The following is a 27,561-nucleotide window of genomic DNA, read 5'->3' as shown; positions in this document are numbered from 1 at the left end:
AAGGAAAAGAAAAAGAAAGGAAGAGAAAGGAAGAGAAAGAGAAAGAAAGTGAAAGAAAGTGAAAGAAAGTGAAAGAAAGTGAAAGAAAGTGAAAGAAAGAAGGATAGAGAAAGAAAGGAAGAAAGGAGGAAAGAAAGAGAAAGAAAGAAAAAGAAAGAAGGAAAGAAAGAGGAGGGAGGGAGATATATAGGGAGCTTCCTGTTGAAAGGGCAGTGAGGAGGTGTATACACTCACCTGTGGTTTCTGTCAATAAACCTGCTGAGGAGTCAACGGAATTGTTCTCTCCAAACTCTTTCTTGTAAATCGACAGCATGTAGGAGATGCGATAGTCCAGCCTGACGCTGAGGATGAACTGAACAGTAAAGCGATCTTTACAATTCCAGACAGGTGTAGATAAACAGATAAACCGGGGTGGGTGGGGGGTCAGGATCAGGCACCCAACAAGTTGACGAGGTTATACACAGAGAGGCTTCCACACAGGAGAGACAAAACAAGGAGACTATAAATATCTAAAAGCAATTAATAAATCCAATCGGGACATCAGGAAACAGAAAGTCTTTCCTCATTGAGGAATGAGAATGTGCAACTTGCTACGAGAGAGCAATTGTACTGTATCCACTCGGGTAAACGTCAAGACTCTCAGATAACAGTTTTCAGCAATAAGGAAGGGGCAGACTTTCACAAATGCAGTGTCTGGAGGGTTTAAGATCTTTTTTTTTTAGATTAGATTACAGTGTGGAAACAGGCCCTTCGGCCCAACAAGTCCACACCAACCCGCCGAAGCGCAACCCACCCATACCCCTACATTTACCCCTTACCTAACACTAGGGGCAATTTAGCATGGCCAATTCACCTGACTCTGCACATCTTTGGACTGTGGGAGGAAACCGGAGCACCCGGAGGAAACCCACGCAGACACGGGGAGAACGTGCAAACTCCACACAGTCAGTCGCCTGAGGCGGGAATTGAACCCGGGTCTCTGGCGCTGTGAGGCAGCAGTGCTAACCACTGTGCCACCGTGCTGCCCACCTAGGCTCTCCTGTTGCAGAAATGATAGGATCCCTGACAACCCTGTTCTCAAAGAGACTGTAAAAACAAGCCAAAGGCATGCGCACAAACACGGCGAGGGAGAGAGCTGCTTAGATGGTGTACTTGTCAATGATTCTATCAGATAGCTATGTATCAGGGTGAGTGTGACTTCAGCAGAGAGCTGACACAATTACAAAGGGTTTGGGTTTTGACGCTAAACTGCGACAGGGTCAACCTGTACACCAGGGCTAGTGAGAATTAATTGGCCATAGGCCAAATTTCACACAAGATGAACCACAATTTTAATTATATATGGTACATGCACTGAAGGGGAAACTGGAGAAGTATAGTCGGGCATCCTGATTGGGTGAGATGGAGCAAGGTGGGACAGGGTGACCTGGGTCAGGAACATGGCAACATGGCCTCTTTCTCAGTCTAAGGCCATTCTGAAAATCCACCGGTTCGATGTTATGACAGGCTCCAGGGGAAAGTGGGACTTGAACCCTGACCTTCAGGCCCCGAGATTGGGATACTATCCCTGTGCCATAACAGAATCCTTTGCTGCGATGTAAATACTGTGTCATCTCACTGGGGATATTTGCTTTTAAAACGCAACCAGGTCAGAGATGTTACGACTGGAGCGAGTGGGGTTTGAACCCGGGGCCCTGGCTCAGAGGTAGAGATGTTACAAGTGCACCACAAGAGCCCTTCACTTTCTCTGGAGTTAGTCCAGTCTCTGAATTTGCAGCTTATTTACAGAATTCAGCGAGCTGCTCCTTTATCACATTCACATTGTAAAAAGCAGCTGACGCAGGTAGGCCTCTCTCCTGGGTGCACATTACCAATTAGTGAGTCAGAGGCTATGCGGATGAAAATTTCAAATCTGTCAAGAGCATACCTGCAGGATCTCGATGATTTTCAGCTTTGTATCCATGACCGTCACGTCCTCGTTGTCCAGGGCGTGCGGCGGTTTCCCTGGCACGCTTCGGATATGGCCTTCGTTACTCTCCGGAAGAACCCCAGGGAGGAGGGAGCCTCGACTCAACACCATCTGTGTCATCATCTCGCCCACTCCGTGAATCGTCCGCATCACATTGTTCCCTGCAAGAGATAGGGACGGGGATGGGTGAGGAGCCTGGGGAGTACTGCCTGAGCCCAATCAACTTTCACCTCTTTCCTAACTCCAGAGGGGTACCCTCTGTAGGCAGCGGGATTCTGACTATCTGCTGGGTCACTGGCCATCTCTATATGGGCAAATGGGACGGGGTGGGGGCAACTGGACAACTCTGGTGTCTCAGTGTGCTTTCCAAGTGAATCGCTCAGTCATTGTTGCAATGTCATAAAGTCGGCAACCAATCTGCACACAGCAAGATCCCACAACTGACACCAGCTAAACATTTCCAAGGAGCGGTCTGGGGATAAACACGGAGAATTCCCCTGCTGGTCTTCTAAAAAAAAATCCGGTGGCATAGTTTCAATGTTCAAACTGGAGGTCTTTGTTCAACATTTCATTGAAAGGATGGAAGCTATGACAATGCAATGTTCCCTCAGTGGCTTGTCAGACAAGAGTGTCCAGGGTGGGATTCGAACCAGTGATATTCTGATGCTGTGCGGAGAGTGCTAGCAGCTTAGCCACCTTTGGAGGTCGCCTGGTCAAGATCGGTTGTTGATTTGTATTTGAAGGGGGTCGGGCCTTGTCCATGATGACCTCCTCCCTGCTACATTATCCTATGTTGACTCCTCCTAGTGCCCAGTCTATCCACGTCCAGCAGGACAATCTACAAACCTGCCCCTTACCCGGCACTCAAAAGTCTGACCCCAATTTATGTTCATCGTGGTGTCGGAGAATTTGATTGGACATCTTTTGGGGACAAAGCCTCTAATAAATTTAAAACAAGGGATCTCTGGGAGAAAGGTTAAATTATCAAACTTTGTATCCAAACTTAATAGAATGTTTGCAAATCACGCAGGTAACTGTATTATTTTTCTATGTACTTTATTGGATGTGGGTGTGAGCCAAGTGGGTTGGGGGTTTGTTAGCTCAGTTAGCTGGATGGCGAGTTTGTGACAGAGTGATGTCAACATCGTGGGTTCAATTCCCACACTAGCTGAGGTTAACTCTCCTTCTCAACCTCTCCCCTCATCCGAGGAGTGGTGACCCTCAGGTTAAACATCACCGGTCACCCTTCTCTAACAAGAAAACAGCCCTCTGAACTGGTAAGTGTATCGTGACTTTAGCTTTATCTTTAGTCAAGTAGTGTTTGGTGCAGAATATGATGGGAGCCGACCAGCATAAGCTCCCAACAGCAACTAGATATGAATGGAATATGACTGGATATGATTGGAACACATGCAGATAGCAGACAAGACTTGCCAACTACAGAATCTACAAGCAGTGCAACTCAGGGGCTCAGCATATATGAAAATATCCAAACAAAACAATGATTTGGAAGTAATTTTAATTTGGAACAAAAATAAACCACAGAGAGCAAGCTCATTTCTTCTGCTCAGCGTCGTGTATCAGACCCCATTTTGCGAAAAGATGCAAATTCAGAAATGAACATCAGAGGCTTGTGTTGGCCTTCTGTCGAATGTGGTTGTCCTATCGCATTTCCAACACCCCTCCCCCAAGTCCCTCCTCCCTACCTTTTATCTTAGCCTGCTGGACACACTTTCCTCATTCCTGAAGAAGGGCTCATGCCCCAAACATCGATTCTCCTGCTCCTTGGATGCTACCTGACCTGCTGCGCTTTTCCAGCAACACATTTTCAGCTTCTGTCGAATGGGCCACGTTGGGCTAGTGGCACCAGACATCAGTCGCAATGCTTTGGAGAGAGGGGTCTGAATCCCACCACAGCCTATGATAGAGTTCAAGTTCAACTAATAAATCTGAAATTGAAAGCTAGTCCCAGTGAGAACGACCATCAGTCTACACCAACCTCTGTGAAAACCCATCTGATTCACGACTGTCCCTCAGGGAAGGAAATCTGCTGTCCTTATCTGGTATGGCAGGTTCCAGACCCACAACAATGTCCATGATTCTTAACTGTCCTCTGAAACCACTCACTGTCAAGACCAATTAGGGAAGGAGGAACAAATACTGGCCTTCCCTGTCACACCCACATCCAATGAAAGTACACAGAAAAATAATGTACAGTGCTGAGTTTACCATTAGAGGTAGCTACGCCAAGATTATCAGGCCTTGTATGAAAGTGGATTTCAGTTGAGGCAGGAAGTGCATTAAATCAGACTGATGAGCGAGGGACAAATGATTCAATAACCTCACACAATATTGGAGGTTTCACTTTGTTTAGCTTCACCTGCTGAATCAGACCAGGAAAGGAGTGTGCTCCACACGTACCTCCATCCTGAAACTTGCTGAGTCGCTCCAAATATGAGGGTGTCGGATTCTGGACACAGTCCAGGATGGCCAACAGCGTCCGCGTTAGCCTCAGAAGCTCCCGAAAGCTGTAGAATCCAAAGTAGATGAGGTTCCGAGCCAGATTCACCACCTGGAAATAAAACAAAATGATTGGGTCAGTCTGGCTGCAATTATATGCCATTCATAGTCAACAGAAACTGGACAACTTAAATCCCAATATATTGGGCTCATCCCAGGTCAATGTCCAGCTGTAAGATCTCATCTCTATGTCAGCAATCACACACTCGAAAAGTTAGGAATGGTGTATTTTCAGCAAGGAATCACACAGCAAGCACTTAAGAGTCTGGAATACACTGAATGTGGTGGAAGCAGGTTCGATGGAAGCATTGCAGAGGGCACTGGATGGTTATTTGGATAGAGGTGGTGTGCAGGGATATGGGGGAAAAAGGCAGAGGATTGGCACTACGGGATGGAATTGGTACAGGCACGATGGGCTGAAGGGCTTCCTTCTGTGCCGTGACGATTCCACGATTAACTTCACTCACTCTGACTCACCACAAAAGTGAGCTTGTTCTTTTCCTTGTCTCCGAACGGAAACGGCTGAGTCACGACATCATTAAGGTACTCCTCCACAAAATCCACCGTAAGAGCAAACTTGTTCTTTTTATCGTCACGGGAGGTGTCCGTCAGTGAGTCATACCTGGCCAAGGACAGGAACAGTTAAAGATGCTTCATCAGGCAGATACCTTACCTCAGGTTCCACACTGACGCACACTGGGATCAATGTAATATTGTCATCACAACACATGAAAGCAAATGAGTTTTCATATCCAATGAAAATGATGTAAAAACATCTAAAATACAAGGTATCAGGAAACATTTTACTAACATTGTTTTCTTTCATGTAATTAATAAACACAGATTAAACAGTAAAATATTATCTTATTAAGGTATATTGAAGAGTGCATAATTTCTCTGGGTACATGCGAGTTATACAATATTACATGGAATCAACAATACGGAAATAGGCCATTCAGTCCAACTAAGGTGCTAGCCACCTCAACCCCTACATAGATCTTTTCACAACCAATGGAAACTGCTCAGTGCTATACACCAAATGAGAAAGAGGTTTGGAAGTGTTGTAATGTAGGATTCATACACAGCAAGGTGAAAATGACTAAGAAACCTGTCGTGGCAATTTTGATTGAAGGATAAATATTGGCTGAGACACAAAGCCCCTTGCTGCTCTTTGAGATCTCTTCCATCAACCGCAGCAGGACAGAGGGATTTAATCGGAAAGACAGCACCCCAAGGGCAGTGCTGCACAGTTACAGCGTCACCCCAAGGGCAGTGCTGAGGGAGTGCTGCACAGTTACAGTGTCACCCCAAGCGCAGTGCTGAGAGAGTGCTGCACAGTTACAGAGTCACCCCAAGGGCAGTGCTGAGGGAGTGCTGCACAGTTACAGTGTCACCCCAAGGGCAGTGCTGAGGGAGTGCTGCACAGTTACAGTGTCACCCCCAAGGGCAGTGCTGAGGGAGTGCTACACAGTTACAGCGTCACCCCAAGGGCAGTGCTGAGGGAGTGCTGCACAGTTACAGCGTCACCCCAAGGGCAGTGCTGAGGGAGTGCTACACAGTTACAGCGTCACCCCAAGGGCAATGCTGAGGGAGTGCTGCACAGTTACAGCGTCACCCCAAGGGCAATGCTGAGGGAGTGCTGCACAGTTACAGCGTCACCCCAAGGGCAATGCTGAGGGAGTGCTGCACAGTTACAGCGTCACCCCAAGGGCAATGCTGAGGGAGTGCTGCACAGTTACAGCGTCACCCCAAGGGCAGTGCTGACAGAGTGCTGCACAGTTACAGTGTCACCCCAAGGGCAGTACTGAGGGAGTGCTGCACAGTTACAGTGTCACCCCAAGGGCAGTACTGAGGGAGTGCTGCACAGTTACAGCATCACCCCAAGGGCAGTGCTGAGAGAGTGTTGCAGTTACAGCGTCACCCCAAGGGCAGTGCTGACAGAGTGCTGCACAGTTACAGTGTCACCCCAAGGGCAGTACTGAGGGAGTGCTGCACAGTTACAGCATCACCCCAAGGGCAGTGCTGAGAGAGTGCTGCACAGTTACAGCGTCACCCCAAGGGCAGTGCTGAGAGAGTGCCCAAGGGCAGTGCTGAGGAAGTGCTACACAGTTACAGTGTCACCCCAAGGGCAGTGCTGAGGAAGTGCTACACAGTTACAGTGTCACCCCAAGGGCAGTGCTGAGGAAGTGCTACACAGTTACAGTGTCACCCCAAGGGCAGTGCTGAGGAAGTGCTACACAGTTACAGTGTCACCCCAAGGGCAGTACTGAGGGAGTGCTGCACAGTTACAGTGTCACCCCAAGGGCAGTGCTGAGGAAGTGCTACACAGTTACAGTGTCACCCCAAGGGCAGTGCTGAGGAAGTGCTACACAGTTACAGTGTCACCCCAAGGGCAGTGCTGAGGAAGTGCTACACAGTTACAGTGTCACCCCAAGGGCAGTGCTGAGGAAGTGCTACACAGTTACAGTGTCACCCCAAGGGCAGTGCTGAGGAAGTGCTACACAGTTACAGTGTCACCCCAAGGGCAGTGCTGAGGAAGTGCTACACAGTTACAGTGTCACCCCAAGGGCAGTACTGAGGGAGTGCTGCACAGTTACAGTGTCACCCCAAGGGCAGTGCTGAGGAAGTGCTACACAGTTACAGTGTCACCCCAAGGGCAGTGCTGAGGAAGTGCTACACAGTTACAGTGTCACCCCAAGGGCAGTGCTGAGGAAGTGCTACACAGTTACAGTGTCACCCCAAGGGCAGTGCTGAGGAAGTGCTACACAGTTACAGTGTCACCCCAAGGGCAGTGCTGAGGAAGTGCTACACAGTTACAGTGTCACCCCAAGGGCAGTGCTGAGGAAGTGCTACACAGTTACAGTGTCACCCCAAGGGCAGTACTGAGGGAGTGCTGCACAGTTACAGTGTCACCCCAAGGGCAGTGCTGAGGAAGTGCTACACAGTTACAGTGTCACCCCAAGGGCAGTGCTGAGGAAGTGCTACACAGTTACAGTGTCACCCCAAGGGCAGTGCTGAGGAAGTGCTACACAGTTACAGTGTCACCCCAAGGGCAGTGCTGAGGAAGTGCTACACAGTTACAGTGTCACCCCAAGGGCAGTGCTGAGGAAGTGCTACACAGTTACAGTGTCACCCCAAGGGCAGTGCTGAGGAAGTGCTACACAGTTACAGTGTCACCCCAAGGGCAGTACTGAGGGAGTGCTGCACAGTTACAGTGTCACCCCAAGGGCAGTGCTGAGGAAGTGCTACACAGTTACAGTGTCACCCCAAGGGCAGTGCTGAGGAAGTGCTACACAGTTACAGTGTCACCCCAAGGGCAGTGCTGAGGAAGTGCTACACAGTTACAGTGTCACCCCAAGGGCAGTGCTGAGGAAGTGCTACACAGTTACAGTGTCACCCCAAGGGCAGTGCTGAGGAAGTGCTACACAGTTACAGTGTCACCCCAAGGGCAGTGCTGAGGAAGTGCTACACAGTTACAGTGTCACCCCAAGGGCAGTACTGAGGGAGTGCTGCACAGTTACAGTGTCACCCCAAGGGCAGTGCTGAGGAAGTGCTACACAGTTACAGTGTCACCCCAAGGGCAGTGCTGAGGAAGTGCTACACAGTTACAGTGTCACCCCAAGGGCAGTGCTGAGGAAGTGCTACACAGTTACAGTGTCACCCCAAGGGCAGTGCTGAGGAAGTGCTACACAGTTACAGTGTCACCCCAAGGGCAGTGCTGAGGAAGTGCTACACAGTTACAGTGTCACCCCAAGGGCAGTGCTGAGGAAGTGCTACACAGTTACAGTGTCACCCCAAGGGCAGTACTGAGGGAGTGCTGCACAGTTACAGTGTCACCCCAAGGGCAGTGCTGAGGAAGTGCTACACAGTTACAGTGTCACCCCAAGGGCAGTGCTGAGGAAGTGCTACACAGTTACAGTGTCACCCCAAGGGCAGTGCTGAGGAAGTGCTACACAGTTACAGTGTCACCCCAAGGGCAGTGCTGAGGAAGTGCTACACAGTTACAGTGTCACCCCAAGGGCAGTGCTGAGGAAGTGCTACACAGTTACAGTGTCACCCCAAGGGCAGTGCTGAGGAAGTGCTACACAGTTACAGTGTCACCCCAAGGGCAGTACTGAGGGAGTGCTGCACAGTTACAGTGTCACCCCAAGGGCAGTGCTGAGGAAGTGCTACACAGTTACAGTGTCACCCCAAGGGCAGTGCTGAGGAAGTGCTACACAGTTACAGTGTCACCCCAAGGGCAGTGCTGAGGAAGTGCTACACAGTTACAGTGTCACCCCAAGGGCAGTGCTGAGGAAGTGCTACACAGTTACAGTGTCACCCCAAGGGCAGTACTGAGGGAGTGCTGCACAGTTACAGTGTCACCCCAAGGGCAGTACTGAGGGAGTGCTGCACAGTTACAGTGTCACCCCAAGGGCAGTACTGAGGGAGTGCTGCACAGTTACAGAGTCACCCCAAGGACAGTACTGAGGGAGTGCTGCACAGTTACAGAGTCACCCCAAGGACAGTACTGAGGGGGTGATGCACAGTTACTCCATCAGCCTTTGTTTCCACACTCAAGCTCACGAACGTTACCAACTGAAACATGGTGGGCACATCAAATCACTTCTGTATTCTATCTTCTCTACAATGTCTGCGTAAGGAAATACTTCTGAAATTCTTTACTTGATCGGTTAGTGACTACGTTATGGTCCCTTCTGATGCAATGTTTCAGAATGGGGGAAAGCCATTCAGGATGGCGATAAGGAAGGGTTTCTTCACTCGGAGGATGGTAGATGGTGGACTGCTCTACCCCAGATGTCTGTGGAAGCTCACTACTTGATCATGTTCAAGACTGAAACTGATAGATTTCCAAAGACCCGCGCCACTAAGGAATACAATATGGGGAAATATGTCGAGGTAGAAGAGTACCAATAATTTAAAATGACGGAGCAGGCTTGAGGGGCTGAATGATCTCTTCCTAATCCTATTTCCTAGGCTCCCTTTTAGTAAACAAGTTTATCCTTATCTGGAAATGGTCAGCCTCATTTTTTAAAAAATTCACTTGTGGGACATGGGTGTCGCTGGCTGGACCAACATTTATTGCATGTCCCTAGTTCTCCTTGAGGTGGTGGTGGTGATGTGGCCTCTTGGATTGCTGCAGCTCATGTGCTATAGGTAGGGAGGGAATCCAGGATTTTGATCCAGTAACACTGAAGGAATGGCAATACGTTTCCAAGTCAGGCTTGCAGGATAACTTGCAGGGGGTGGCGTTCCCATGTATCTGCTGCCCTTGACCTTCCAGATGGAAGCGGTCAGTGGTTTGGAAGGTGCTGTCTAAGGATCTCTGGTGGCTTTATTTGCTGTGTATCTTATACTTAGTACATAATGCTACTACTAAGCGTCAATAGTGGAGGGAGTGGATGTGGTGCCAATCAAGCAGGCTGCTTTGTCCTGGATGGTGTCAAGCTTCACGAGTGTTGTTGGAGCTGCACCCATCCAGGTAAGTGGGGAATATTCCATCACACTCCTGACTTGTTCCTTGTAGATGGTGGACAGGCTTTGGGGAGTCAGGAGGTGAGTTACTCACCGCAGTATTCCCAACCTTTGACCTGCTCTTGTAGCCAGAGTGTTTATGTGGCAAGTCTAGCTCAGTTTCTGATAACCCCCAGGATGTTGATAGTGGGGAATTCAGTCATAGTAACACCATTGAATGTCATGGGACGGTGATTATATTGTCTCTTATTGGAGATGGTCGTTACCTGGCATTTGTGTGATGCGAATGTTACTTGCCACTTGTCAGCCCCAGCTTGGATATTGTCCAGATCTTGTTGCATTTGAACATAGACTGCTTCAGTATCTGAGGAGTCACGAATGGTGTTGAACACTGTATAATCATCAGCGAACATCCCCACTTCAGGCCTTATGAAGGAGGGAAGGGCATTGATGAAGCAGCTGAAGATGGTTGGGCCGAGGACACTACCCTGAGGAACTCCTGCAGAGATACCCTGGAGCTGAGAAGGCTTACCTCCACTGACTATGACCATCCTCCTAAGTGTCAGATATGACTCCAACCAGCCGAGAGTTTGCCCCCGATACCCACTGATGCCAATTTTCCTTGGGCTCCTTGATGCTAAACTCAATCAAATGCAGCCTTGATGTCACTATCCCCTCCCCTCTGGAATTCAGCACTTATGTCCATGTCTGAACCAAGGCTGTAATGATGTCAGGGGCTGAGTGGTCCTGGTGGAACCCAACTTGGGCGTCACTGAGCAGGTTATTACTGAATAGGTGCTGCTTAATAACACTATTGACACCTTCCATACGGAACTCCTCCATTATCTTCGAAGATCACTCATTTTAGTGGAAACTCTCTCCACATAACTTAGCAGTACTTGTACCCACAGACTGCTTTGAAACCAGTTGACTGATTCAACACCAACAAGATGATGATCGATGTTGTTCATAATCCTTCAAACTGGAGAAACACAAATTCAACAAAGCCATTCACATGTCCTGCAAATGTGGCATTAGTCAGTCACTTAGAATCAACTAACATTATTAAAACAAATGAGTTGGCCATTATCAGGTTGCATTGTTCGTGGGATCTTGCTATGTCCAACTTGACTGCTGTAATTCCTACACTACACTTCCAAAGGACTTCACTGATTGTACTGACCTTGCTGATGCCCTGTTACTGAGCAAGGCGCTATATAAATACAAGCTCTTTCGATTAGACAGCTTTGTAAAAGGGAAATGGTATTTGACAAATGTAGCAGGAGCCCTTATAGGAAGTAACAAGCAATGTGGATAAGGGGTATGTGGTGTATTAGGATTTCCAAAAGATACTTAATAAGGTTACTACTCACTTCACCAATCCTCATCCAACAGCATCTTCAAAACCCATGATCACTTCCGTCTGGAAGGACAAGGGCAGCCGATACATGGGAACACCAGCCCCCTGTAAGTTCCCCTCCAAGCCACTCATCATCTTGACTTGCAAGACAAGCAAGTGGTTAGCTCCTTCACTATCACTGGGTCAAAATCCTGCAACTTCCTCCCTTCCCTCATTGGGGAATCCCAAACTAGTATAGCATGGTTTAAAAATGATAGGCTCCCATTTCAGACAAAGAGGAATACTTTCACTCAGAGAGTCATTAGCCTTTGGAATGCTTTTCTCCGACATGCTGGAGACTGGGCCATTGAATATGTTTGGGTCGAAGTTAGACAGAGTTTTAAACCAACAAGGGAGGTCAAGGGATAATGGAGAGGGGCAGTAAAACAGAATTGAGGCTGTAATTGGGGAGACTGGACGCCTCCTAGCAGAGCGCTTTAGGGAACATCTCCGGGACACCCGCACCAATCAACCACACCGCCCTGTCGATTTTGCTGCTCCTCGGATGCTGCCTGAACTGCTGTGCTCTTCCAGCACCACTAATCCAAAATGAGGCTGTAATGGGATCAGTCATGATCTTATTAAATGGTGCCAGCTAAAAGGACTCTATAATGTACTTCTGCTCCTATTTCTTATGTTCTTGCTAAATCTGATTTACTCATGCCATTTCATTCCTGATATTGCGAAAGGTGCTATAGAAAGGCAAATTCTTTAACTCTGGTCAGCTCAACAATTCTGAGAGAGAATTCAAACTGTAAGGTCATCGACTCAGGAGACGTAGAGCTCATTACTTCACCAGTCCAGGCACTGACTAAAACCACGCAAAATCAGAATCCGAAACATACTCATGAATTGTAATCTTGGTCGGGATTTCAGTCCATAGCCTGGCGTATTTCACTGGGGTGACAGACTCCTGTGGGTCGCGGTCCACGTGCATGTGCAGCATCAGCCTGCAGAAAGACGCCCGCAGATCGTAAGGAAGGTTCTCATCCGACATGCACCGCAGGATGAGGTCTATGCCGAGCTGTAACGAGATCTGGTCGATGGCAAGGTACTGACGATCGAGGCACATTCTCGCAAAAAGGTTCAGCTGGTACCTGTGGGAAGGGAAGGTGGGAAAAGGGCAGCGATTAATGCCACTGTCAACTTGTATGTGTCAATCCCCTCAAAATAGAATCAGTACAGCACAGAAAAAGGTCTTTCAGCCCATCGAATCTGCACCAATTCTCTGAACTGCATCCCACCCTGAACTACCATGCTCACTTTTCACCCTGCACATCTCATTGGCTAGGCCCTGCGTATTTAGCATGGCCAATCCACCCTGGATTGTGGGAGGAAACCGGAGCACCCGGAGAAAACCCACGCAGACACAGGGGAGAATGTGCAAACTCCACACAGACAGTCGCCCGAGGCTGGAATCAAACCCAGGTCCCTAGCGCAGTGAGGCAGACGTGCTAACCACTGAGCCAATGCCAGGTCATTCAAAACACTGCTGCTCATATCCTGGATGGCACCAACTCCCTGTCAACCTTGCGCTGCTTGACCTACGTTGTCTCCAGCTCCCCAATGCCTACATTTCAACATTCCCACCCTTGCTTTATGGGATGGCTGGGATATAGTGGTAACTTCACTGCGCTAGTAATCCAGACAGCTGGTGGGATTGAAATTCCGTTTGTAAATCTGGAACATGAAACAAGGCTCAGGAATGAAGGCCAGGCAATTATCATCCTTAATCATCACAAAAATCCATCTGACTCATTAATATTTTTAAGAGCGCAACCTACAAGGGACTCCAGACCCCACTGACACATTCTGCTTTCTGAAACAGCCTAGTAAGATTCTCAGTTCATGGGTCTTGAGACATGGTGATAGCGCCCCTACTTCTAGACTAGAAGGTCTGGGTTCAAATCTCACCTGCACCGAGGTGTCTGTCTAACCTGTATGAACACGTTGATTAAAATAACAAGACCCTCAGTATTAGAGTCAAATGCCAGTCGTGCCCATCTCACATGAGCCCATAAGGAAGAATATCCTCCCAATCTCTTACATATCCTCAATCCCCATCAACCCTCCACGATCTCTGGAATTCTCTCCCTCGACCAGTCAACCCTCGGCTCCTTCAATAAGATGGTCCTTAAAAATCACTCTCTTCTGGTCTCCCTGCTATAGCAAGGATGTTATTAACCTGGAAAGGATACTAAAAAAGAGCGGGTCACCAACCCTGACACCTCTCTCCCTTTGCCTCTGTTGTCAGTAGTTTCCTGCTTATGCTCAGAGAGGAGCCTTGGGACACATTACCAGGTGAAGGAAGCTACCTAAGTGCAAGGCACTGTTGTGGAAAAGTCTTAATGCCATCATGGAAAGCCGAAGATAGAGAGTAAGTGTAGTCCAACAGTACATATTTCATAAGGTACTGAAACAAAAACTAGACTATTAAGGCCGAAATACCTGTAGTAGGTTAAAATGTCCTGATCTTCCTTATTCCCCTCCTTTGCTTCCTGAGCCAGATGCCGGATGGATTTGCCGTGTGGTTCCTTGTCTCCATCAATCCAGTACAACCAAACTTCATCGTCATCGACATCATCTTCAAGCAAGGAATTTTCGATACTCAAGTCCCCACGGTTTGATAACAGCCTTGACAAAGCAGAACATAAACGTGAACAACACTGGAGTCACAAGGGACTGTAAGGTGTGGAGGGAGGGAGGAGGCAATTCGGCCCATCTGGTTAATGCTGGCTCGAAGCAGAGCAACCCAGTCATTCCTGCCTGTGCTGCTCTATCCCCCCCAGCTCTCCAAGCCTATTTCTCTCAAGTGCCTGAGAATTTTCCTTCAGCTTCTTCTCCCCTTTGGAAGCTGAGCTTCCCATTTCTTAACCACTCGCTGCGTTCAAAATGTCCTTTCACACACACCTCCCCGTCTCCAAATATTTCTGCTGAACGTTTTCACTCAGTTTCCCTCGCAGCATCAGCCAAGGGGAACAGATTTGCAACCTGGGATACTCAATCCCCTCTGACGTGTCTCTGCAGAGTCAGGAAACAGAGATCCTACAAGTCCCTCGACCCTTAACTTTACAAATAACAAAATCTTTCACAGCCAGACCTCTGCCCTCCCGACAACCCCCCCCCCAAACCCCTGTAAAACCAAACCAAACAGCCCAAAATAAAAACTGACCGTCCCGTTACATTTACCCGAGGTGTTCCCCCTGCTCTGCCAGCATCATGGACTAATATCTGTGTTCTGAATATGGTTAACAGTTAAATAATAATCAGATAATCTGGTTTTGTTTTTGAGATGCTGACCGAGGGGCAGTTATTAGCCAGAGAGAATACCTCTTCTCAAACACCTTGACAAAGCCCCAGTAGGTGGGTGGGAAACTCCGTTTAACATCCCATCCGAAAGGCAGTACCCTCGGACAGTGCAGCACTCCCTCAGTATCGCATTGGAGTCTCAGCATTGGTGTTTATGAACTTAACTGCACTTAGCTCCAAAAGTGAAGCCACTTTTGGAGCACTGCATACAGTTTTGGTCTCCCTGCCATTGGAAGGATGTTATTCAAACTGGAAAGGGTACAAAAATAGATTTACAAGGATGTTACCAAGACTGGAGGAGTTATAAGGAGAAGGTGGATAGGCTGGTTCATCTTTCCCTCAAGTGTGGGAGGCTGAGGGGTGTCCTTATAGAAGTTTATAAAATCACGAGGGGCATGGATAGGATAAATAGACCAGCATTTAAAAGGCATCTGGATGGGTGTATGAATAGGAAGGGTTTCGAGGGACATGGGCCAAGTGTTGGCAAACAGGATGAGTTCAGTTTGAGAACCTGGTCAGTGGATGCATTGGACTGAAAGGCCTATTCTAACTGTAAGCCCTAGGGTGTGAGTTCAACCCCGCACCCTGTGGTGCTAAGGCAAACTGTCCCACAGCCTGCTCCTCTATTCCCATGAGCTCCTGGAAGCGAGGCCCAAAACTCTGTCCTAATCAGGGCCTTGTGGGGAAAAAGAAACGTCAAAGTGATGTGAATACAACAACAAGACTGGCTCTGTGGGGAGAAACAGGACATTCACTTCATCAGCCTGCTGTGCCCGACAGTATGGATGCTAAAACACATCCCCCCCCACTCGGACAGGCCACAAGTGGAGGATACAGCTCAATAATAAATGGTTTCCCATTAATGACAGAGATTAGAAGAGTTTTATTTTTCTCTCAGAGATTTATGGGTCTGCGGAACTCTCTTCTGCAGACAGTGGCTGGCTCATTGAGGCAGACACAGACTCCTCACTAACCAAGGAATCGCGGGTGGTTGGCGGGAGGCAGGGATGTGGAGTTAAGGGGCTGGATGGCTTACTCCTACTCCTAATTGGTGTGCATATTCATATACTTGAAAGTCTATTGGGTATTTTCCGATTTTATTTCAGCTTTTCAGCACCTTCGGCCTTTTATTACACCGCATATAACTTCAAATAAATTTGGCAGATTTGGCATCTTCTATGGGGAGATAGCACAGTGACTGCTTTGCGGCCAGGAATCGTTCTCCTACAGTCACTGGACCCGAAACATTAGCTTTCTCTCTATAGATGCTGCCAGACCTGCTGAGTTTCTCCAACACGTTGTTTTGGTTTCAGACGTTCAGCATCCACAGTTCTTGGTTTTATTCAAATAAAATTGATCAGGTTTCAAGTGTCGAAATTAAGCATTTTGCATTTTTCAACAATATTTTAGAATTACTGGGGAACAGATTTCACAGTGCAGCAGCGTAGGAAGGGACTGATAACCATTGGTTAGGCCACAGTTAAGAGTGTTGCGTTCATTTCTGGTCCCCACATTGTGATGAGGATGTGGAGGCTTTAGAGATGGTGTAGAAGAGGTGTACCAGGATGCTGCTTGGATCAGAGGGTAGGGGCTATAAGGAGAGGCTAGAAAAATTAGGCTGTTTTCTCTGGAGTGGTGAAGGCCGAGGGGAGATTTGACAGAAGTCTATAAAGTTATGAGATGACGGGTTGACGGTCACAATCTTTTTCCCCCCCAGAGTTGAAAACTCTCATACTAAGGGACATGCATTTAAGGTGAGAGGGGAAAGTTCAAAGGAAATGTGAGGGGCAAGTTTTTTTTTTAAAACACAGAGTATGGTAGGCATCTGGAATGTGCTGTCAAGGTTGGTGGTGGAGGCAGTTGTGTTAGGGCCATTTAAGGGGGTTTTAGATAAGCGCATGAACATGCAAGGAATAGGGGAATATGGACCAAGGGCAGGCAGAAGGGATTAGTTTAATTCGGTATCATGTTCAGCACAACACCGTGGGCTGGAGGGACTGTTCCTGTGCTGTATTGTACTATGTTCTATATCGAGACACTGGAATAGAGGGACATTGAATCAGCTCTCCCCATAGCTTTATTCTGTCAGAACTCGGTGATGTTTAATCGCCCAGTTTTCAGAATGACAGATAGTCCCGTAAAGGGGGACATTGCTTGCTTACTTGGTTTGAATGAGGATGTCAGCGTTGGAAGCATTTAACATGAATTTGCAGATCAGTTCCTGAGTGACAGGGATAGCGATGTTGTTGGACACACAAAGGTCTGCCAAGTAATCCAAGAACCTGCAAGACAATCAATGCCACAAACGGTCAAGTGTTTTGGTACCAATTCCTGTCGCACACGACGAAACGACTGGACTGGAATCTGTTGGCACCAAATAGTGAGTGAAAGGGGATGCTGCTACTATAGGGTAAAATTTTAAAAAGCCCTCTAATGTCGAGCAGGCAAGAAAATACACACGTAGTGAATTGTTCACATTTTCAAATTAATTACTTGATTACTTGGCTTGATTACTATACAATGAGAGACATGGTGCTGAACCTTGCACTCATCAGGACCAATGCAAGAATACCAAATTCTGAACTACCACAACAATTTGGAAGGATATTATTGAACAGGAGACGGCTCAGAAAAGGTTTACCAGGATGTTGCTGGGAATGGAGGGTTTGATTTATAAAACTAGGCTGGGACTTTTTTTTTTCGACTGGCGTGGATGAGGCTGAGGGGTGACCTTATGGCGGTTTATAAAATCATGAGGGGTACGGCTGAGGTGAACAGCCAGGGGTCTGTTCCCTAGGGTGGGAGAGTTCCAAACTTGCAGGCATGTTTTTAAGGTGGGAGAAGAAAGTTTTGAGAAGGACACGAGGGGCAACTCTTTCCACACGGAGGGTGGTTTGTGCATGGGATGAACTGTCAGAGGAAGAGGTGAATGCAGATACGATTACAACATTTAGAAGACTTTTGGATAGGTTCATGGATAGGAAAGACTTTCAAAGTTTGTGAGAAGATTTGTAGTTCGGGTGCTCGTTGTTGTGGTTCTGTTCACCGAGCTGGGAATTTGTGTTGCAGACGTTTCGTCCCCTGTCTAGGTGACATCCTCAGTGCTTGGGAGCCTCCTGTGAAGCGCTTCTGTGATCTTTCCTCCGGCACTTATAGAGATTTGGAGGGAAATGGGCCAAACACAGGCAGGTTGGATTAGTTCAGTTTCGGAACATGGTTGGACCACAGAGTCTGTTTCCATGTCTGTTTACACTACTTGGGAAGAGGAATAGAAATTGTTGCGATTGTTTGAAATTTGCCATTCTTGCATTTGCTGTCAGGTCCACATAAGAATTCTTGCAAAGATGTTATTTAGTTTTAAACCCAGCCAGACAGAAAAATCTCAGGGACAAGGGAAGGTTGCACAAAAGCCGACTATCCCACCTGGGCTCCCTGTTCCTCCGCAGAAGCTTGACAAAGGTTTCAATCTCCTTGGCTGTGATATGCTTCTCCAGCAGCTTCCTGTTGTTGTGCAGCAAGGCTGTGATGGTGTCCTCTGCCAACACATCGTATCCAATCTGTGACTGCATGATGCCAAACATCTTCGCAATGTACTCCTGAAATGAAAACAAAAACAATTTGTGAAGGAGTGCTGGAGAAGGAGAGGTTGAGAACAAGTGTTGCGAAAGCAATCCATATCTATTCTGAAAACTTGTATAAGTAAACTTTTGTTCTCCTGACTAAATTAAGTGAATCTGTCTTCAGTGCAAATATTGGCAAGTTACACAATCCAAATGGTTGTAACAATACACAGTACCTACCTGATTCTTCCTATAATCCTGCTGTGAGTGCCGCAGCACTCGGTAACAGAGGCGTAATATGTACCGATATGGAGCGTATCTCTGATCTCCCAGGTCTTCCAGTCTCAGCATAGGCCCTTCCCCTTTGTCTATGAAAGGGACCCTCAAAATCCCAAAGATCTGCCATGAGGGGTGACAAAAGAAACAGACACATCAGCTAATGATAAGATAACACCGGCAGAAGTCACACACTCACTTAGAGTTTTATTTAGACAGTCCAAAACTCCAATTCACAGGAGCCATCATTCAACTCCCAAGACTCGTTTCATTATCCAGTTTGATCGTGCACTGATCTGTGTTTTAACCCCATTTATCTCATTGTTGCATCCCTTGATATTTTTATTTAAGAGAACAGAATCAAACAGATTGGTCTTAAGCTTAAACACTGACATTTTGGGGGCAGCGCAGTGGTCCCTCACAGTGTCAGGGACCCGGGTTTGATGCCACCCTCAGGCGACTGCGTAGAGTTTGTACATTCTCCCCGTGTCTACGTGAGTTTCCTCTGGGTGCTCTAGTTTCCTCCCACCGTCCAAAGATGCGCAGGCTGGGTGAATTGGCCTTGCTAAATTGCCCATAGCATCCAGGCTAGGTGGGTTAGCTATGGGAAATGTAGGGTTACAGGGATAGGGTAGGGGGTGGTTTGGGATGGCATGCCCTTCGGAGGATCGGCGTGGACCCGATGGGATGAATGGCCTGTTTCCACACAGGTGGGACTCTGATTCTATGACTGATTGAGCATCCATCAACAGTTGGAGCAAGTGTGCCATTTTGTATTAATTTACTCTTTTAGGGGATGTAGGCTTCGTTACCAAGGCCAGTATGCAATATCCATTCCTAACTGATCTTGAAGCGAGTGTTTTGTGAGGCCATTTCAGAGGGCAATTAAGTGTAAACCGCATTGGGCTGGGAGTCTGGTAATGGATGGCAGTTTTCATTTCTTAAAGGGACATTAGTCAACCAGTTGGATTTCTACAAGAGTGTTTCACAGTCACAGGCTAGCTCTGCATCACAGATTTATTAACTAAACTTTCAACTCCACCAGCTGCAGTGAGGGGATCTGATCCCATGCCTCCAGAGCTCTAGCTGACCTTCCAGACTGCTTGGCCAGTGACAAATCACAAGACAGCTTTCTTCCAATTCGAGAGATAAAGTTCCTTGCTGATTCACCCAGTCTGTCTCAAACACCTTTCTCTGGATGCTCCAAACCATTGAAAAACCTTCCTCTGGATCCAACCTATTAAATTTCTCTGATATTTGTATCGCCTTGATAATAATTAATGTGCGAGGAAATGCAAAGCAAGTTTAAACAACTTGTCCTCATAATTCGGTCCTTAAACCTTGGTATTATTCTAGGTGAAAATGTTGAGCTAGTTAATATTTTCACTGTGGGTTAACTTACCTCAGAGTGTAGAACTATGCCACGGCTCGTTTGTCACTCCACCGATAACAGTACTAATAACTTTTACACAGAATCCTTTTCTTTGGAAACTTTATTTTTTAAATTATACAATGAATCACTGTCAGGCAATCTATGTTTTTTCTTTCTTTCTTTTGTATCGAAGATTGAACCTAGGTACATCGTACCGAAGATGGCGTCGTGGGGGGGGGGGTGCCATTTTCACTGCATTCCTGTACCTGAGTACGCGTGACAATAAACCCAATTCTAATTCTCAATAAAATGCATCAGCCAAATTACAAATTATAAACAAAACAAGATTTTATTTCTTTGAAGCAGCGAACTGATCCCTTCAGACCATGTCCCGTGGAACTATTCATGTGAATAAACAAAGCTTTCCACAAAACGGTGAAGTGGTCTTACCTGTTTCAGGATATTCTGTTCCCTCATTAACTTCTGTCTCTCTCGGTTTGGTTTTGTGATCACCACATCCAAAACATCTTGACCATTGCTGGGCACATAGGCGACAAAGAAAACCAAATCTTCCAACAGCTTTGTCACAAACCTGTCAACAAATTTAACAGATTATTTCTCAGCTTCAAGCCAGCTCGTTCTGCTTCTTTGTAAAAGAATAAGAAATGGTTTTCCCCGAAGATTGCAAACCAATGGGGCACCAGTTCACAGGAGGAGAGGGGAGAAGACTGCCCAGTGACCATTTGCTGTGCTGCCGTTAATGGGAGATCACGGTGTGAAAAACATCTACCGTGCCTACTTACATAACGGAGGGGTGCAGCGTGGTTTCCGGCCTTTCCATGCCTCCACAGCCTTCTGGGGCAGAGCATTCCATACATCCACCACTCTCTGGGTGAAGAAGTTTCTCCTCAACTCTGTTCTAAGTGGCCTACCCCTTACTTTTAAACTGTGTCCTCTGGTTCAGGACTCACCCATCAGCAGAAACATGCTTCCTGCCTCTAGAGTATCCAATTCTTTAATAATCTTATACGTCTCAATGAGGTCCCCTCTCAGCCTTCTAAACTCAAGTGCATATAAACCCAGTCGCTCCAATCTTTCAGCGTAAGATAGTCCCGCCATTCCGGGAATTGACCTCGTACTAAAAGCATACATGTGTGAATGTTTGTCCAGAGTAACTCTTGATGGTTATTTTGGTGGGATGAGTGTGTGACTGTTGCACAAGGGATCAAGAGGCTAGGAATGGCTGTCACTATCCCGATCTCCAGCCTGTAATATGCATGAGAAACTGCAAGTTGCCACAGCAATGCAGACACTGAGTAGTCTGTAACATAACACCACTGTGTCATGGACCTTCAGAGAAACTCATTGGAAATGAAGGATGGGGAAGGGACGGGGTGACCTTTTATCAAAACTGCCTCCAGAAGATTCTAAAAGTCAGATAGCCAGTAAATGGAGGGTGAGGGCTATAGAAAGGGTAATGCAACAAAGTTGGATTCTGTCTCCAAAACACTGCAATCTTTACAGTGAAATGTTCAAAGGACATTGCTTAGATTTACTGGGAATTTTACTAAGTGGCAGAACACAAATAATCAGAGAGCTGCAGATGAGACAGTAACCCAGGCAGACTCGGAGAGGACGACTAACCGATATAAACCATCAATAAGCTGCAATGAAAGAGTACGCAGGGTAATACTAAAGGAAAGGATTACATCGAGGTACAAAACCGCAGTGAAATCAAAACAAAGTCAAATCATTTTCCTATCGGAACAGCAGTCTGGACATCAGGAAACACATTAGACTTGCAAAATAAGCCTTTCCCAATGCTGTTGGACACATTTAGAAATAAAAGCATCTCTATGGAAAGCAGAATGGAATGACTAAACTGGTCACGTTGCTGTGGGAATGCTAAATCTGGATTTGAAGCTCTGCGATGGAAGATAAATGAAAGGTAATTAAAGAGGGTTCTGGGACATGATGGGGATTAGTCAGACAATACACACGGCTCATGTAGAAAGCTGGTGCACAAGCTTTCACTCATTATAACCAAAAACCCATGACAACTTTTCCCGGGCATGTACTTCGGAGATGAAGGTGACAGGCATCCTCCCATCAGCAGGGGTAAAGGAATTCAGCCTCAGAAACCAATCCCTTTGATTGAACAAATGAGTCGCTCTGGTTATGGGTAAAGTTATGTGCCAGGGTGCAGAATGATCTCTGCCAGTGCCTTCTCTGCTAGGCTGGTGTCTGTTTGGAACTTCTGAAAGACGTCATGGTGGTGCCAACACCCTGCCCACATCCAGAGTCACCACCTCCTTGGGGTGTCAGCTAACATCCCACTTGTCATGACAGACGTTGAGCTTTTGATTAATTTCGGACTGCATCCTTGAAGCTTTGGATGCCCTCTTGGCATAAGTTACCCATTGCGCTGCCACTCTCATCACCCACCCATTCTATCAAGGATGTGCCATCTTTCATTCTGTGCACACAGTTAGAGATGTACAGTGTGAAAACAGACCCTTCGGCCCACGCACCCATGACAGCCAAGATTCCTTAGTTTGACTAGCGCTGGAGTACTCAGTATGTTTACCCAAGAGAGGACCTCTCCTTTGGACCTTCCTAAGGATGCGTCTCAGGCAATGAAAATGGAGATTATTGAGCCACTCAGTGACAGCTGTTCAGGATTCACTGTCGGACAACAATATACTGAGGACACAGGACTTGTGGATAAGACTCTTGAGCCTGTGAGCTTGTAATGTTGTTTTTCCATTTTGATAGTTGGTCAAAATAGTGTTTGCCTTTCGTGACGGTACTGTGCCTTTAACAGGGACTAGCTCTGTGCTGTTTATCTTGCAGTGAAGTATTGCTCCAGTAGTGCTGGAATATATGTCTCAGGGGCAGTGGGTAAACAGCTTCGGTGTTTTTTAAAAATTAGACAAAGGATGCATGATTGGGTGGAGTCAGGCTTTCACAGACTCAGGGTTTTAGTTGTGCTTTCAGTTGGCTCTCTCTCTCTCTCTCTGCTACAGGGAAAAGCTGGAGTTGTCTCTCTCTGTCTGGTTTCCTTTTGGTGTACCATTCACCTGGGCTGGAAGGGAGATAGCACATGAGGAAAATCTGCTTTGCTGATTTGCCAAGGGTGTGTTTATGGAATGTGGAATTATTGGAACGGTTGATGACTAGTGGTTAAATATATTATTTTGTTCGGTATTTTAATTGAGTTCAAGTTATGCCAATTGTTCTTTGTGCATTTGTTTTGGATTTTAACTACGGTGTGAGAATAAAGAGTGCTTTTCTTAAAGCCTCGTTGTTTGACCAATCAAATTACATCTGGAACACAGCACTTGACACTTGCTCTAAATAAAATAAAAAGTTAGGGTCTAGGCTATATTTTGAGGGGGTTTGATCTGGTCTATAATACTTACCAATGCCTGTGATGAAGTCTTGGTGAGAGACAGATTGCTAAGTCACCCACAGGTACAAGATAACAATGGCGTTTTGTTTTTGAGAGGGATCACAGGCAGAGACACAACATCCTGTCCGTTAACTAGAGTTTTCTGGTCAAAGGAACAGACAACCTAATGAGCCTTTGGAGCCGGTCTTTACCCTAGCTAACTAGTGTATCTTCCATACTGTTCTTCAATGTTGAAAATATCCCAAACTGCCTCTCCTCTGATACTTTGATCAGGGCTCACCGCGCCTTCATCTGAACCGATTGAGGAGCTGCCCATCTGATGCTGAGTGGAGGAACACTCCCTGCATACCAGTTTGAAAAGCATTGATCAGGAGGACAGAGTGAAAAGAAACACCAAACAGAGGAGGGGCTAAGGCCAGTTTCACCCCATTCTTAATCTCATCTGGTACCACACCTGGTAGTGACCGGTTAAGTTGAGGGCAGCAAGGAAACAGGAAGACAAAGGAGAAAACATAGACACGTAGAAAATAGATGCAGAAGGGGGCTATTCAGCCCTTCGATCCTGCTCTTCCATTCAATAGGATTGCACCAGTCCATTGGCTACACTATTCCACCATGGTTTATCACCCAACTCTCATTCCACTTTCCACTTTCTCCCCATACCATTTGATCCCTTCAGCCCTAAGTGCTATATCTAAGACCTTCTTGAAAACATTCAATGTTCTGACCTCGACTGTGGCAGAGAATTCCACAGAAATACCACACTCTGAGTGAAGAAATTTCTCCTCATCCCAGTCCTATCGTTTCAGCCTTGTAGTTCCAGGCTCCCTGGTCATCAGGAAGACCCTTCCTGTGTTTACCATGTCTAGTGTGAATTCCAAACTAGGAAATACATCAACACTTCAAGGAGCAGCACAGGTAAAAGAACTAACAACAACTGCAATGGCAGCTATTATCAAGGACTGCATAAGCTGAAGAGCCATGATCAGCAACAATGGTAAGGACTATCAGAACATCCATGATCTCATTGAACAGTACAGCAGGCTTAATGGGCTGAACGGCTTCTATGTCTTATGGATTTAATTTAGTGCCACCCAAACAGGAAGGTAGGTTGCCATGTTCTTCCTCCAAAATACTGGGACTAACATTGCAAATTAGATTTACGCTAAATATCTTGGAACACAATTTTGACATTTCCTTGAGGATAACAGAGCTCGAGAGCTCCCGACTGAGAGAACGAAAGAAGCTGGTGAGGGAACAGGGAGGTGCCAACAGGCACAAGAAAATGCCCACACAAAAAGAGGGAACAGAGTGCAAAATGAAAGAGACCAAACAATTAGAAGCCAAAAGACATGAGAGAGAGGGAGTGAAAGGGGAGAGGTGGCTTGGGATATTTTGAACAGTGAGGAACATTCTAGAAGATCAACTGCTCAAAATAATTGTCCTTCTTATTTATTCGATCATGTCCCTTGCAGTACATGGAATAGTTGTCCCATACTCCCTCACCGTGTGAGAGCTTCCTCGCTCTGACCAAGCCCTAGTGAACAGGTTAATAAGAAAGACAAGCACAAGTTGGCTCAGCGTGTAACTCAAGGAGGAACATGAGGTGATGTCCAAGTGGAACTGAAGGACCGGTGAAGACAAAGCAATCCACAGAGACATCACCATCTTAACCGGTCTTCTCCCAGAAAATCTCCTTGGACAGGGGAAACATCATTCAACACTAATTCACAGACAAATGGTTTCCAGAAGAACACTAGCGGCAGTGAAACGTTCTTTCGTTCTTTCTTAGAACATCCTCTGTAAAATTGGGAAAGGATTCCATTCAGTTCACTTACAGGAAAACCAAAATTTTGGTCCATAAGCCAACCCCCAATGCAACCCATAGGGAATTCCAGGGAAAGCTGGTGGAGGTTGTTACCCACAGGGAGTAGTGGCTAAGGGTTGTCCACAAAGAACATGAACATTCAAACCAATTTGCTGGGTTTAACAGGCCCTGCTTCTGAACGGTATACTCTGCGAATAATAAGGATTTGCAAGAGGCATTCACCAACCTTCTTTCATTCTGTGTAATGGAGCCATCCTCCAACTTCTGGACCGTTGCATAAAGCACCTTGCTGGCATCGTTGGCAAAGTCCAAGTCTCGGACTTCTGAAAGAGGCACAGAGACAATCGCAAATGCCTCCTTGTCTTCTTTGGTTGGACATGTTCCAATCTAATGGCAAGAAAGCAACCTTCAATCTACAACCTTGACACACTGACATAACAACAACAATTGGAAAGCCCGTTATGAGAAAGCGACTGGAATATTTTGGGGTATCAATCCTGCAGATGGTAGTGTCAGGGTGACCTTATCAGACTAGCAATCCAGAGCTACAAACAGAACACCAGATACGGTAGTAACAGATACAGAAGAACAACAGTTAACAAGCTGAACTTAATGCTACTCCATTGACCCACACATACACAAAACAACATCCTCCCCAGAGTACTTTTCATTCCCATTCTGGTCATGTAATTGGAATTGGAGAGTGTTTCTGGCAGATGGAGCCCTGAGTGAGGCTGGGTGGTATGGTGAAGTTCTCACTGCCTCCCCAGCTACTTCTCTCCCCCACCTCCAATTCAGGACAGAAAGGACAGAGGGCACTACTGCGGGTCCCAGCCTGAGGACATGGACTGAGATCAAGAGTAATATCTTCACCCAGACTCTGGCAATACAGTGGAATTTGACAGAACGTGGTAGACCAAACTGTGAGTTCTTTCAAGAAAGGAGTTCATTATAGTTCTTAAGGCTAAAGAGATCAAGGGTTTGGCGATAGAGCCAGAACAGGAGATTGAGTTGGATGATCAATCATGATCATACTGAAACATGAAGCAGGCTTAAAGGGCTGAATGGCCTACCCTCCTCTCTATGTCTCTATGGGTGATATTTTTGTATCATTGGAGCGCCGGCAGACTGGAGGGTAGTGAATGTTGTGCCCTTATTCAAGGAGGACTGCAAAGACACCTGGGAACTATAGACCAGTAAGTCTAAAAGATTATAGAGATAGGATTTAGCATCATCTAGAAAGGAAGTAGCTTGTTAGGGATAGTCAACATGGTTTTGTGAAGGATAGGTCGTGTCTCACAAACCTTACTGAGTTCTTTGAGAAGGTGACCAAACAGGTGGGTGAGGATAAAGTGGTTGATGTGGTGTGTATGAATTTCAGTAAAGCGTTTGATAAGGTTCCCCACGGTAGGCTATTGCACAAAAGGGAGGTATGGGATTGACAGTGACTTTGTGGCTTGGGTCAGTAATTGACTAGCTGACAGAAGACAGAGGGTGGTGGTTGATGGGAAGTGTTCATCCTGGAGTTCAGTTACTAGTGGGGTATCGCACGGATCTGTTTTGGGGCCCCTGCTGTTTGTCATTTTTATAAATGACCTGGATGAGGGCATAGAAGGGTGGGTCAGTAAATTTGCGGACGACACTAAGGTCGCTGGAGTTGTGGACAGTGCCAAAGGATGTTGCAGGTTACAGAGGGACATGGATAAGCTGCAGAGCTGGGCTGAGAAGTGGCAAATGGAGTTTAATGTGGAAAGGTGTGAGGTGATTCACTTTGGAAGGAACAACAGGAATAAAGAATACTGGGCTAATGGTAAGATTCTTGGTAGTGTAGATGAGCAGAGAGATCTCAGTGCCCATGTACATAGATCCCTGAAAATTGCCACCCAGTTTGATAGGGCTGTTAAGGCGGCATATGGTGTGTTACCTTTTATTGGTAGAGGGATTGAGTTTCAGAGCCACGAGGTTATGCTGCAGCTGTACAAAACTCTGGTGCGGCCGCACTTGGACTATTGTCTACAGTTCTGGTTGCTGCATTATGAGGAGGATGTGGAAGCTTTGGAAAAAGGTGCAGAGGAGATTTACTAGGATGTTGCCTGATATGGAGGAGAGGTCTTATGAGGAAAGGCTGAGGGACTGGAGGCTGATTTTATGAGACAGAAGGTTGAGAGGCAACTTAATTGAGACATATAAGATAATCAGAGGGTTAGATGGGATGGACAGTGAGAGCCTTTTGCCTTGGATGGTGATGGCTAGCACGAGGGGATGTAGCTTTAAACTGAGGGGTGATATATATATAGGACAAATGTCAGAGGTAGTTTCTTTACTCAGAGTAGTAGGGGCATGGAACGGCCTGCCTGCAACAGTAGTAGACTCGCCGATGTTAAGGGTAATTAAATAGTCATTGTGTAAACATATGGATGAAAATGCAATAGTGTAGGATT

The 27,561-nt window shown here is 46.6% G+C and overlaps 1 protein-coding gene across 3 annotated transcripts in view; it reads right to left on the bottom strand.

Annotated features, from left to right (window-relative positions):
• The window catches only part of itpr2 (inositol 1,4,5-trisphosphate receptor, type 2), a 241,261-nt gene that overhangs the window by 110,782 nt on the left and 102,918 nt on the right, over positions 1–27,561 (bottom strand). For all 3 annotated transcript variants that reach the window (XM_043713352.1, XM_043713350.1, XM_043713351.1), the window contains 11 exons: positions 25,347–25,507; positions 20,331–20,472; positions 18,473–18,631; positions 18,096–18,268; positions 16,835–16,954; positions 13,812–13,997; positions 12,209–12,460; positions 4,967–5,111; positions 4,391–4,541; positions 1,928–2,130; positions 235–352 (listed from right to left, as the gene is read on the bottom strand). In XM_043713352.1, the coding sequence (XP_043569287.1) occupies positions 235–352; positions 1,928–2,130; positions 4,391–4,541; positions 4,967–5,111; positions 12,209–12,460; positions 13,812–13,997; positions 16,835–16,954; positions 18,096–18,268; positions 18,473–18,631; positions 20,331–20,472; positions 25,347–25,507 (1,810 nt within the window). The remainder of the gene's footprint in view (positions 1–234; positions 353–1,927; positions 2,131–4,390; positions 4,542–4,966; positions 5,112–12,208; positions 12,461–13,811; positions 13,998–16,834; positions 16,955–18,095; positions 18,269–18,472; positions 18,632–20,330; positions 20,473–25,346; positions 25,508–27,561) is intronic.

Source organism: Chiloscyllium plagiosum, chromosome 23 (genome assembly GCF_004010195.1).
Source record: "Chiloscyllium plagiosum isolate BGI_BamShark_2017 chromosome 23, ASM401019v2, whole genome shotgun sequence".
Lineage (NCBI taxonomy): Eukaryota > Metazoa > Chordata > Chondrichthyes > Orectolobiformes > Hemiscylliidae > Chiloscyllium > Chiloscyllium plagiosum.
This window is presented reverse-complemented; position numbering and strand designations above follow the sequence as displayed.